The sequence below is a fragment of the Oryctolagus cuniculus genome, chromosome 18 (genome assembly GCF_964237555.1).
Source record: "Oryctolagus cuniculus chromosome 18, mOryCun1.1, whole genome shotgun sequence".
Classification (NCBI taxonomy): domain Eukaryota; kingdom Metazoa; phylum Chordata; class Mammalia; order Lagomorpha; family Leporidae; genus Oryctolagus; species Oryctolagus cuniculus.
In genome coordinates, this window is record NC_091449.1 from 18,684,853 (window position 1) to 18,699,018 (window position 14,166).

General features: G+C 47.7%; 1 protein-coding gene across 1 annotated transcript in view; it reads right to left on the bottom strand.

Annotated features, from left to right (window-relative positions):
- LOC127485667 (putative ATP-dependent RNA helicase TDRD12) overlaps positions 1-14,166 on the bottom strand; it is a 38,639-nt gene that overhangs the window by 12,723 nt on the left and 11,750 nt on the right. The window contains exons 2-4 of the mRNA XM_070062418.1: positions 11,255-11,413; positions 9,048-9,184; positions 4,885-5,004 (exon numbers count right to left, since the gene is read on the bottom strand). Of these exons, the coding sequence (XP_069918519.1) occupies positions 4,885-5,004; positions 9,048-9,184; positions 11,255-11,413 (416 nt within the window). The remainder of the gene's footprint in view (positions 1-4,884; positions 5,005-9,047; positions 9,185-11,254; positions 11,414-14,166) is intronic.

The window sequence follows — 14,166 nt, forward strand, 5'->3', positions numbered from 1 at the left end:
TTCCTCTGCAGCATAACTGACCAGGACTCTTCAGAAGCGTCCAGGCCATGAAGGAAGACTGAAGAACTGTCCCAGACTCTGGGAGACTAACCAGACAGGACACTGGAGGCAAGCTGGAGGCCTGGCTCACACCCTGGACCAGAAAAAGGAAACCAGTGGGAACATTGCAACACTCCAGTGAGAGCCAAGGACACTTTAGTTAGTACACTATCTTGCTTTGTAAACCACACACAGGGCTCTTTCTGCATGACCAATCAAGCACACGATGCACACAACAGAGAGCATAGCTCTGGCCCTGCTCCGGGTGGGGATAAAGACCCCAGCTACTTCCTGTGACACACCTCTCTCCACACTGCTGCCTGCACCAACACAAACTCACATCCCAGGGCCCCAGTGAGGTGACCTGTGCTCACCACCTGGCACTGCCTGCTGCAACATCAGTTACCTGTGACAAATCAAAACACAAGCTCCCTGGGGCAGCGATTCTGAGATCACTGCGTCTCCACAGGCTGGCACAGAGAGGGATCAGTACATGTCGGCTAAGCCAACAGTGTAGGGGCAGCTGTGGGGAAGCGGCTGCTATGGTCCTCACTCTGCCCACTAGAGCACCCATTCGCCACCTCCCATTTGATCTCTATCAACTTAACCTTTCTACATCTCGCCTATGCTTTGGAAAGAAAATCATAGGACAAGGTATAGGCAGTAGAAAATCAGGAGAAACCAAAATTTAGAAGGAATAAAAATAGAATAAAAAGTCAAGATCAGAATAAAATATTTTACATTTCTCTTGTTTGGATCTATCAGATATGCTACCACCATACTTCAAGAGTTATTTTAGTTTTTTAAATGTTTATTCATTTTTATTTATTTGAAAGGCAGAGCATCAGAGAGGGCAAGAGAGAGAGAGAAATCTTCTATCTACTGGTTCACTCTCCAAATGTCTTCAACAACTGGGCCTGGACCATGCCGAAACCAGGAGCCAGGAACTCCACTCAGGTCTCCCTCACAGGTGGCAGGTACTCAGGATTCGATCTACCATTTGCTGTCTCCTAGGGCACTAGCAGGAAGCTGTCCTGGAAGTGGGCAGCCAGGACTTACATCAGGTGCTCCAGTATGGAACCAAAGGTGCCCCAAGCAGTGGCTTAATCGGCTGTATCACAAGATCCATTCCTTCCGAGAGTTGTTTTAAAGATCAAATGGGGGGTGGCGTGCTGTTGTGCAGTGGGTTAAAGCCCAGCCTGCAGTGCTGGCATCCCATATGGGTACTGGTTCGTGTCCTGGCTGCTCCTCTTCTGATCCAGTTCTATGCTATGGCCTGGGAAAGCAGTAGAGGATGGCCCAAGTCCTTGGGTCCCTGCACCTGCGTGGAAGACCTGGAAGAAACTCTTGGCTCCTGGCTTTGGATCAGCTCAGCTCTGGCCACTGCGGATTTTTGGCGAGTGAACTAATGGAAGGAATGGAGTTGCTCTCTCGCTGACTATCTACTTCTAACTCTTACAAAACAAACAAACAAACAAACAAACAAACAGAAAAAGATCAAATGAGGAAGTATATAGAGAATATTTACCCCACAGCCTAGACATAATCAATGTTCAAAAGTAGTAGTTATTTTTATTTTTACTAAGAAAGGTAGTATCTACACTACATCTAGATAATTACAGGGGGCAGGTGTTACGGGGTACCAGGTGGAGCCACCGTCTGTCTGTGAAGCCTCCATCCCATTATGGGCACCGGTTCATTTCCAGGCCGCTCTACTTCCAATCCAGCTCCCTGCTGATGGCCTAGGAAAAGCAGCAGAACGTAGCCCAAGTGCTTGGGCCACTGCTACCACCATGGGAGACCCAGATGGAGCTCCCAGATTCCACCTGGTCCAGAACCAGCCATTGTGGCCATCTGGGGAGTAAGCCAGTAGATAGAAGATATTTCTCTCTCTCTCGCTAACTCTGACTTTCAAATAAAAAAATTACAAGGATAAAGTACAATATAGCAGTTCTAAAACTATTCACATAAAAAATACTTAATGAGCTTTTCTTTTTTAACAAATATTAGATTTCTAATAAGATAAAGTCAAATAACTGAAGAGAAATATCAATCTAAAATAACAGGTAAATCAGTCTCTCTCTCCACACACACAATAAACACTAAAGAGATACCCAACTTTGCAAGTGAAAAAATGCAAGTTAAAACAAGAGATCATGTTCACCCAGCAAACAAGCAGAAATTAAAAAGCCTAGTAACAGGGCCGGTGCTGTGGTGCAGCAGGTAAAGCCACTGCCTGCAGTGCTGGCATCACATATGTGTGTCAGTTCAAGTCCCGGCTGCTCCTCTTCTGATCCAGCTCTCTGCTATAGTCTGGGAAAGCAGTAGAAGATGGCCCAAGTCCTTGGGCCCCTGCACCCATGTGGGAAGACCTGGGGAAGTTCCTGGCTCCTGGCTTCGGATCGGCACAGCTCTGGCCATTGCAGCCAACTGGGGAGTGAACCAGCGGATGGAAGACCTCTTTCTCTCTGCCTCTCCTCTGTGTAACTCCTTCAAGTAGATAAATAAAATCTTTTTTTTTTTTTTAAAAAAAGCCTATTAATGAGGTTGTATAGGAAAAGAAACCCCAATAATGATAGCATAAATTGCGATAATCTTTCTGGAGGGAAATCTGACAAATCTGTCAAAAACTGTAATACACATTAAGAAAACTATTCTTAATAACATGTGAGTGCAAAGGCATCACCTGCCAAAGATGACGATGAAAACCCAGTAAGAAAAGTTCCTCTTGGGGCCGGCACCATGGCGTGGCTGGTTAAGCTGCTGCCTGCAACGCCAGCATCCCAAATGGGTGCCCGTTTAAGTCCTGGCTGCTCCACTTCCAATCCAGTTAATGCTCCTGGGAAAGCAGTGGAAGATGGACCAAATCCTTGGGCCCTGCCACCCGTTTGGGAAACTAGATGGAGGTCCAGGCTCCGGGCTTCAGCCTGGCTCAGTCTCAACCATCACAGCCATCTAAGGAGGAAACCAGCAAATGGAAGATCTCTCCCCCTTTCTTTTCAACTCTTCAAGAAAAATCCTTGGAAATTAAAAAAAAAAACGAACTTACTCTTAAGTCCTCCACCTACCCCAGGGGTATCCTGAGGGTGGAAAAGACCCCAGTAGTCCTGGAAAGGGGGTCAGTAGGAAGGGGGTGAGAAGGACAGGAAACGGGTTGCCCAAGGGGTAGCTGGGGAGCACAAGCTGCTGCCCAAACCACACCTGGATGGCCTGCAGCTGGCTGCTCTGCGAGAGGAACAGCACAGGGGCTGCTCAGCGGGTCTCCTCACTGCAGAGCAGAAGTGCACAAGCACAGAGCAGGATGCCAGAGAGCAGCCGAGCAGGACACACGGACCCAAGCAGAGACAAGCTGGCTTACTGGAGCATACTACTCTGAGGCTGGTCCCAAGAGTGATGCACTCACCTCCCAAGGGAACTGTGGTGATGGGCATGGTGGGGCGTGGAGCACGAGGTCTCCAAAGGGGCCACAGAGCAGAGGTAACTTCCGAGTTCAGGGCGCACAGTGCACCAGTACCAGCTTATGCAAATAGAGACAGGACTGGGCTGCTCCCTATACAGCCTTTCTTCTGTTAACACCACAGTCTGGGAAGTGAGAGACAGAGGAGCTCCAGGTGAGAGTGGCTGCCCCACAGACTACAGAAACAGAAATCCAGCCCTCAGTAGTGCTCCTTAAAGAGCAGAGATCACAGGCACACCGTGCAGAATACAGCCTGGTGCAGGGGCCCACTCTAGGGAACCATCACACAGTAACCACACACCAGGAAGAAGGAGCCGTGACAGGGATGTAAGTTACGTGGATGTACCCACATTCTTATGGGAACACACAGCACAAAATGGCTTGAAAATCTAGCTGGCTGTCAAGAAGAAACTGGTTAAATCCAATAACCATATTGGTCATAGTCACCCATGAAAAAGACTCAAAGTGGTTAGGAGAGGGATATGGATTGGCAAGGTACCTCCACAGCTACTCCTAAGTTAATTCTGCAAACAAGACAGCCTGTTCTCTTCCTAAGAAAGTCCATGCCCACAGAGGTGTCTAACCTCACGGACAGAGGGTAGGTGCCAGGCTCACAGGGGTGTGTAAGTGCACTAACAGAGGGCAGGATCCACGATCACATGGGTATGTAAGTGCACCAACGGAGGGTGGGAAGGTCACAGCCTGCAAAGCCCACAGAGGCCTCCAGGAGGAAAGACGTAGGACAGAGGCAGGCATGTGGTCAACTTTTTTTTAATGCTCCAGCAGTTTTATTTCATGAAAGCTTTTCTTTAGAATTACTCTACTACTTTTTTTTTTTTTTGACAGGCAGAGTGGACAGTGAGAGAGAGAGAGAGAGAGAAAGGTGTTCCTTTGCCATTGGTTCACCCTCCAATGGCCACTGCGGCCGGTGCACTGCGCTGATTCGAAGGCAGGAGCCAGGTGCTTTTCCTGGTCTCCCATGGGGTGCAGGGCCCAAGCACTTGGGCCATCCTCCACTGCACTCCCTGGCCACAGCAGAGAGCTGGCCTGGAAGAGGGGCAACCGGGACAGAATCCAGGGCACAAACCGGGACTAGAACCCGGTGTCCCAGCGACACAAGGCGGATGATTAGCCTATTGAGCCACGGCGCCGGCCTCTACTACTTTTTATAAGTTGTTTTTTTAAGTCAAAAGACACAGAGCTCAGGCCCTGGAGTGGGTGCTTGAGAATTCTACTCACAGCCAGTTTGACCAGCACCAACTCAGAGGCTGCCTCCTGCAGAACTCAGACCTTCAAAACCTGTTCGCGGGTAACTGATGGCACATAAATGCAGACATGAACTGAAGGCATTTACTCATGATTCCTGTGACTTCAGAACCTGTACTTACACAATCTCAGCGCTGTCTTCACAGAAGTCAATGTGCAATGTAACAGGCTTCATGCAGTACAACCGGAACTTTTTTGCTCTGTAGGGAAGCTGCATAAATGATTCCACTGCAACTCGGATGCTGACAAATGAAGCAGAGAGAGTTCCATTATAAAACACACAACACAGAACAGACTCCTTTATAGTTCACCTAGGTCAGTAACATGCTTGCCGTAAAACAAAGTAAAGGACATCCCTTTCTGATTCTAACACAGCCTCCAACAGATGCTTGGAGACATCTGGCCAAGGGGACAAAACTGCTTCTTGGAGGGTGGAAAAAAATCTTTCTGTAAAAGCAGAGAGATCCTACATAGTGATTCAGTGTATCTGTGGCATCAAAATTTCATGTCACAGGGGCAGGAATTCAGGGAGAGTGTATCTGGTGAGGCTCCTCAGGTTAAGACACACTGTGCAGCTGGCACTGTGGTGCAGGTGAAGGCGCCACCCACGGCGCCAGTGTCCTTGCGAGTGCCAGCTTGGGCCCAGATCCACTGCCGATCCAGCTCCTTGCTAATGCGCCTGGGACATCAGTGAAGACAATTCAAGTACTTGGGTCCCTGTGCCCACATGGGAAACTCAGGTGGAGTTCTGGGTTCCTGGTTTCAGCTTGGCTGTTGTGGGAATTTGCAGAAGTAAACCAAAGGATGAAAGATACACTTCTCTTTCTTTCTCTCCTTTTCTGTCACTCTGCCTTTCATACCACAAATCAGAAGGAAGGAGGGAAGGAGGGAGGAAGAGAGGAAGGGAGGGAAAGAAGGAACAGAAATACTGCACAGGGGCAGGCATGCGGCCTACCTGCTGGGATGCTGCTTGGGATGCCCTGACCTCGTGTCAGAACACCCGGGCTCCAGTTCTTGTTCCACACCCAATCAGCCTCCTGCTGGTGCAGGCCCTGGGAGGCAGCAGGTGGCTGGGTCTCTGCCACCCACAGGAGAGACAACATTGAGTTTCCAGTTCCTGGCTCCAGCATGGCCTACCCAGGGCTGTTGTAGGTATTTTAGAAGTGAAACAAGAAGGCACGCGCTCTCTCTCCCGCTCTCGTCTCTGTCTCTGTCTCTCTCTCTGTCTCTCTGCCTTTCAAATACATAAAAAGTGAAAAATAAAAGGAAACACTGAATAACAATGAATAAGCCTGTGAAATAAATTCCATTTACTACGTGACCAGAAGTACCCCAACATTGCTGTCTATGAACAGATGTTTTAAAAATTAGTATTTGCCAACTTTGCACAAAACAGCTGATGGACGGCGAGGTGACAAGGCAAGCAACAGACATGCCAACATATTTCCTCACCATCAAGCAGCTCTCTTCCCTGAAGCCCTACCCTTTGTCTTAGATAGGTTAGAGCTCTACTTAATCATTTGATTTTCTTGCCAAAAATAAACTCAAAACACCAAACACAAAAGGAAAAGCTCCCATGATGGCTAAACACAGTAAGTACTTAAAAACAAAATATTTATTTATTTGAAAGAGTTACACAGAGGGAGAGGGGGATGGAGAGGGGGAGGGGGAGGGGGAGAGGGGGAGAGAGAGAGAGAGAGGGAGGGAGGGAGGGGTCTTCCATCCACAGGTTCACTCTCCAATTGGTCACACTGGCTGGAGCTGTGCGGATCTACAGCCAGGAGCCAGGAACTTCTTCCAGGTCCTCCTGCACACGGGTGCAGGGCCCAAGGACTCGGCTTTCCCAGGCCATAGCAGAGAGCTGGGTCAGAAGTGAAGCAGCCTGGGCTTTTTAACCAGCACCTATATGGGATGCCGGCACTGCAGTTGGTGACTGTACCGCTATGCCACAGCGCTGACCCCAAGTACTTTTATAACAATTATGGTCACAGAGGTGCAGAATCCCAAGCTGGGGAGGCACCTACTTTTCCCTTAAGTATCTGCAAATCCTCCATGTCTGGTGAGCCCTTCTGCCACGAAACTCCTCTACGTGAGAGACACCTCTTACTGCACCGAAGGCTAGCTGGCTCTGCTCTTTTTGCACTGGAATAAGAGCCCTTGTGTTTGCCTATTAAATGGACATCCTCTGACTCTGGGACAAACCATGGGACAATTATCACTAAACACCAACAGTGACTTGTGCTAGCTTTTCCTTAACATTTATTTATTTGAGAGGTAAAGCTATAGACAGAGAGAGGGAAAGACAGAGAGCTTGGTCTTCCATTCTCTGGCTCACTCCCCAAATAGCTACAATGGCCAGAGCTGGGCCAATCCAAAGCCAGGAGCTACTTTGGGTCTCCCACATGGGTGCAAGGGCCCAAGCACTTGGGTCATCTTCTGCTGTTCTCCAAGGCCATGAGTAGGGAGCTGGATTCAAAGTGAACGGGTGCCCATAAAGGATGCTGGCACGGCAGGCAGCGACTTAACCTACTATACCACAGCACCAGCCTCGTGTGCTGGCATGTTCCCCCCACCCCCAGAAACCATTTATTAAAACTTCATGCATTTTATCAATACAACTTTAGGAACACAGTGATGTGCTAATGTTTTCTAGTGAGCTGTGACATGCAGTCCCACAGTCAATGAAGGTTACTGTCAGGACGAGCCTGAACTGTCTCCGCACCCTACGTGATAGCCACACCTTTACTCTGTGACGCAGAACAACCAGGAATACGCACTTGAGTATATAATCTGCTCTCTGCAACCTGAGGGTGGCCATCAATTTCCTCCTCTGTGGAGACACGGAGAGTTTCTCTCTACCTCCTGGTGGTGAGGCAAACCGCACTGAAGGACCCACCCCATCCCACGTGCAAACTAAGAGGACAGGCCAGAGAGCAGCTGGCACAGGGCACCCAGGAGACGAGAAGGGAACAGCCTGAACCTGCCCTGCCCCACCCTAGGCAGGCAAGTGGAGAAAGGCCACAGTCACTCTCTCTGTCCTCATTAGGACCATTTGCTCCTCTAGTCATGCACGCAGAATGGAAACCTGCAGTCTTCCTTCATTATTTATCTGAAAGTCAGAGACAGAGAGACAAACACAGATGCCTGTCCACTGGTTGATTCATTTCTCAAATGCGGCAACAGCCAGGCTGACACCAGGAGTCCAGAACTCAGTCTCCCGTGTGGGTGGCAGGGGTCAACTTGAGCCCTCATCTGCTGCCTCCCGGGGGTGCGCTGGCAGAAAACCAGAGTGGAGAGTGGAGCTGAGATTCAAGTGCAGGCACTCTGATGTGACGCACAGGCATCCAAGTCGTGACTTCATCACCGCGCCAAATGCCTGGCCCAAGTTTTCATTTCTTAAGGCACAAAAACTCTCAATGTCTTCTTTTTGCAAAAGGTAATCCCCTTACTTTAAAAACTGACATTCTCCTTTAAAATTCATCATTATCTCCTTAAACAGAGTAAGGCAAACAGACATAAAACCACACATACGTCTAAACAAATTCAGAGTTGGTGAACTCAAGGGGCTTCCATAGCCTAGACAGCTCATAGCAAGAGGCTCGGGTGATTGCTGACAGCATAAATAAGTGTGCCAATTGTTAAATCAACAACGGGAGTCACTGGGTTCATGCTCCCCATGTAGGATCTCTGTCCTTAATGTGTTTTACTATGAAACTTAAAAACAACACTACTAGTCGAACAATACCCTATACCTGGTTCGGTTGTGTGAGTGCAGCCTGTGGAAATCCCTGCTTAGTATATACTAAGTTGATCTTCAGTATATGAAGGTAATTGAAAATGAAACGTGATGAAGGGCGGGATGGGAGAGGGAGTGGGGGAGGGGAGGGCCACGGGAGGGAGGGAGGTCAGGGTTGAGGGGAAGCCACAACAATACAAAAGATGCATTTTATATTCTACTTAAAACTATTGGTTGAACTCTGTAATTAATACACAATTACTCTTAGGTGTATAATTAATGCTGTAAGTAGTACTCAAATAGTATTTTACACTTTGTGTTTCTGTGTGGGAGCAAAATGTGGAAATCTTAACATATGCTAAATTGATCTTCTATATATAAAGATAATTGAAAATTAATCGTGATGTGAAGGGGAAGGGGAGAGGGAGTGGGAGAGGGGAGCGTTGTGGGTGGGAGGGAAGTTACGGGGGGGAGAAGCTCTTGTAATCCATAAGCTGTACTTTGGAAATTTATGTTCATTAAATAAAAAAAAAAAACACACATACGTACTTTTTAGATTTTACTGGAATGTACCTGGCGAAGTCTACAAGGAAACACTCTGCCAGGTAATGGTCTGCTGAAGACATGATTGACTTAATGACAGCCCTGCACCAGCACCGTAGCTCCGGACAATACACCATGCAGACCTGCAAAACAGAAGGCAGGCTTTATTACGTTCAGCAGTCAAACCTCTAGTCACGTGATGACAGCCCTAAAGGCTCCTCTCCACATCGTCTCAGCCTGTACCCCACTTACAGGAGATGACACAGGTGTAGGAGGCTGCCCAAACTGAGCACTGTCTCCCAGGAAAAGGCCCCCCAGGAAACAGGGATCAGCTGAAAGGAAAGTGCTAAACAGGAAGAATTCCAGCTCACCAATACAGAAGGAGTGGGAGAAATCACCATATTGAAACAAATGAGGGGCCCGTGCTGTGGCATATCCTGTAAAGCCACTACCTGCAGTGCTGGCATCCTATATTGGCGCTGGTTCGAGCCCCGGCTGCTCCACTTCCAATCCAGCTCTCTGCTATGGATGGGAAAGCAGTAGAAGATCGGCCACGTCCCTGGACCCCTGCACCTGGCGTGGGAGACCAGGAGGAAGCTCCTGGTCCCTGGCATTGGATCGGCACAGCTATGGTTGTCGCGGCCAACTGGGCAGTGTACCAGGGAGCAGAAGATCTCCTCTCTCTCTCTGCCTCTCCTCTCTGCGTAAGTCTGACTTTCAAATAAATAAATCATGCTTTAAAAAAAAAGAAAACAAATGAAAGTGGATTCGGGCAGTGACAGCCACTGAATGGAGAGAGCATGAAGTGAAACACTCACAGCAGTGCCACGAAGGAGGGGTCACCCTAGCATGGCTTGCAAGTGGCACTCTCTCCCATGTTAAACCCACGTGAAGGTAACAGCACGCCTGTTCTTCAAAACAAGTGACCCCGAATCTATTCACAGTGTCCTGTTTAACCACCTCTCCACAAAAGGACAGGGAGAAAGCGCTCACCTCCTGGGTAAATGCTCACTGTGAGGAGCCCATCATGCTTTCCCAAACAAGACTACACTTAAAGGACCACTGACCCCGTTCCATCCCTCCAGTAAGTCACTGGTATGGAAAAATAACAAATTGGTCACTAAGGACATTTGTGGGCACGAGGGAAGGAATTCAGATGAGGTCTTGTCTCCCTCCTAACGAGTGTTCACGTCCTTCCCCTCCGTGCTATTACCGAAGTTCACACTTGGAACGTGGCTGACCCAAGAGAAATCAGACCACAGCAATGGTGGCTGAGGCTGCACGAAAGCAAAGAAGCCCTGATGTGGAGCACAGAGCAGAAACAATCCCAAGTCGGTCAAAGCCATGAGCAACCAAAGAGGGAGGCACGGCCCAGAACTGAAAACCCCAGGTCCTCTTTGCCAAGGTCCGTATACCTGCCCTGGCTCCCACCGCCAGGAAGACGGCCCTAACACCTGGATCTGGATGGCATCTATCCCAAGGCCCCACTTGGACCTACACAAGCACCACCCCCTGCCACCATCAGCCTGAGTCTCATGCAACCCAAAAACCTAACACAAGGCAACAGCCATGAACGTTAAAATACTCTAATCACATTCATCATTCTAAGCTCCTGAAATATTTTTAACAATTATCTGGTAGACAGAGCACTCCCACCCAATGATTCACTCCCCAAGGACCACAACAGCCGTGGGGGAGAGGGTGAAGGCTATGAGCTAGGAACTCAATCCAGGTCTCTCAGGTGGGTAACAGGGATCTAATTACTTGAGCTATCATCTGGTGCTTCCCAGGGTCTGTGTATTAGCAGGAAGCTAGAATCAGGAACCGAATGTAAACACTCTAACATGGTGGTGTTTCAACTACCTGGCCAAACACCCACCCCTACATCCTGATTAGTGTTTCAAGATAGGATAATTAAAGGCTGGTGCTGGTTCCAGCTCCGGCTGCTCCACTTCCAGTCTGGTTCCCTGCTAATGAGCCTGCGAAAGCAAAGGAAGATGGTCTGAGTCCTTGGGTCCCTGCACCCACGTGGGAGATCCTGATGGAACTCCTGACTCCTGGCTTCGGCCTGGCCCAGTCCTGGTCATTAAGGCCATTTGGGGATTGAACTAGAGGATGGAAGATCTATCTGTCCCTCTAACTTTGCCTTTCAACTAAATAAATCTTTAAATAATAATAAAGATACAATAAATAAAGTGCATTCAGATACATACCTGTCCTTCTTCCAACATTAATGGTTTTATTTCTATATCTTTACACATGCTGTTATAGAAGTCATTCATGGCGCTATTTAGTTTTTGATAGTCGACTTCATGATCCAAAAAGGGACTACATCCTTTTATAATAACCCAGAAGCAATCTGGATCTTCAACCTGCAGAATTTTTAAAAGATTATAAAATCATGCATGATTTCTTTTAAAACCAAATAAACCTTTGAAAGGAGCCAAGAGCCACCATAAAAAAAAAAAAAATGGGGCTCTTGAGACAAACTGTTCCAGAGACGGCCTTACAAAATGGGGAGTAAACCGGTTCACAGAGAAAGCAGTCAGCTACTGACCGGAGATACGCAGAACACCTGCCTTGTAGATAAGCCCCCCTTCCTTCCTCTTGCTCAAGGTTAACTAAAAAAGTTACAAGGCATGTAGCAACCTACTCCTGTCTCCTAGAAACCCCCTCCCCTAATGTATCCCTTTGACCTAGTACTTTTCCACCGACATTAGCACTTCAGACTGCCATAAAAGGCCCGCTACTGAAAATTATCCAATGAACTTATGCCAGTCTTTAATATGTTAATTCTGTGATTTTGCCTTATAAAAGCTGTAAAAGATAGCTGCTCGGGGCTCCTCTCACTTGCTTGCTGCTTGCAGCAGTAGGGGGCCCATTTGTACAAATGAAATAAATTACCTCCTGTTCTATTGCATCCTTTGGTTCGGGAGTCTGTGTTTCTGGGGTCGTCACAAGAGGACACCGCTTTTGGGGTCCTACACGTTAGAACCATGTAACTTTCTAATTTAAGTGATCTATCATTTTTGACAACTACCTTTCTCTTAAATGGTCATACGAAAGAGCCAAAGATAAAATTTAAAACATGTGATCAATAATATGCAATTCTCAATTATGTAGTACAACTCAAAAAGCAATCAGTTCTATTTGGTCTCCTGTAGCTTAAAAATATAAATATTAAAAATATTCTTATTATTAAAATACCTATTAAAACATCCATATATATAAAAGGTTCAGAACATTTTTAGTATTCTTTTTGTGTAAGAAAAATAAGTATGAATATATATACAGCCTGCTCATATTTTTTTAAATGACAGCAGATGAACCAAAACAAATACAGATTACCTCCTACAGGAGAAAAGAATGGAGTAGAAAGAATAAGGATGAAACTTAGACTGACTTCTCTGATGGGTCTTATCTACTATTGTTATTATTACCTACTATTGTTATCTACTGTTGTTATTTTTATTGTTAGGGGAAAGAATTATAAAATGGAAAATTAAATTTTTTAAAAGATTTTATTTATTTGAGAGGTAGAGTTAGAGAGAGAGGGAGAGACAGAGAAAAAGGTCTTTCATCCGCTAGTTCAATCCCCAAATGCCCACAATGGCCAGAGCTGGGCAGATCCGAGACCAGGAGCCAGGAGCTTCTTCTGGGTCTCCCATGCAGGTGCAGGGGCCCAAATACTTGGACCATCTTTTACTGCTTTTCCAGGCCATACAATAGAGCTGGATAGAAGAGGAGTAGCTAAGACATGAACTGGTGCCCATAAGGGATGCCCGCACCACAGGCAAAGGCTTAGCCTATTATGCCACAGCACCAGTCACCCCCAAATTAAGTTTGATTGACAACATCACTAAAAACTCATGATTTGGGGCAGACGCTGTGGTGCAGAGGGTTAAAGCCCTGGCCTGAAGCGCCAGCATTCCATAGGGGTGCCGGTTCGGGTCCCGGCTGCTCCACTTCCAATCTAGCTCTCTGCTGTGGCCTGGGAAAGCAGCAGAAGATGGCCCAAGAACTTGGGTCCCTGCACCCATATGGGAGACCTGGAGGAAGCTCCTGGCTTCCGACTGGCACAGCTCCAGCTGTTGCAGCCATCTGGGGAGTGAACCAGCAGATGGAAGACCTCTCTTTCTGTCTCTACCTCTCTGTGTAACTCTTTCAAATAAATAAAATTAAATTTTAAAAAAGAACTCACGATTTGTTTTTTGACAGGGAGAGTTAAACAGTGAGAGAGAGAGAGAGAGAAAGGTCTTCCTTCTGCTGGCTCACCCCCCAAATGGCCGCTACAGCCAGCATGCTGCGCTGATCCGAAGCCAGGAGCCAGATGCTTCCTCCTGGTCTCCCATGGGGTGCAGGGCCCAAGCACTTGGGCCATCCTCCACTGCACTCCCTGGCCACAGCAGGGAGCTGGCCTGGAAGAGGGGCAACCGGGACAGAATCCGGCGCCGCGACCGGGACTAGAACCTGGTGTGCCGGCACCGCAAGGCGGAGGATTACCCTAGTGAGCCGCGGCACTGGCCAATAAAATTAAATTTTAAAAAAGAACTCATGATTTTTTTCTTTTGACAGGCAGAGTTAGTGATAGAGAGAGAAAGGTCTTCCTTCTGTTGGCTCACCCCCCAAATGGCCGCTACAGCCAGCGTGCTGCACTGATCTGAAGCCAGGAGCCAGGTGCTTCCTCCTGGTCTCCCATGGGGTGCAGGGCCCAAGGACATGGGCCATCCTCCACTGCCTTCCCGGGCCACAGCAGAGAGCTAGACTGGAAGAGGAGCAACCGGGACAGAATCCAGCGCCCCAACTGGGACTAGAACCTGGGGTGCCAGTGCCACAGGCGGAGGATTACCTAAGTGAACCACAGAGCCGGCCAGAACGCACGATTTTTCAGAGGTTTTCCCTAACTCTGTCTACTGAAAAGGTATGGAAGCAGAAACACCCAGAGATATGGAGTCTAAGTTACCAGTGGCAGGAATAGAAGAGTTCATCTTAGTAATCGTATTATTTTTCTGAATGTTTGACTATTCTCATAATAAATAACTGGAAAATGAACAGCAGTCATTCTGGCAAGGACAAAATAGTGTATAAGTTACACACACATCACAATTATGAACCCTGAAAAAAC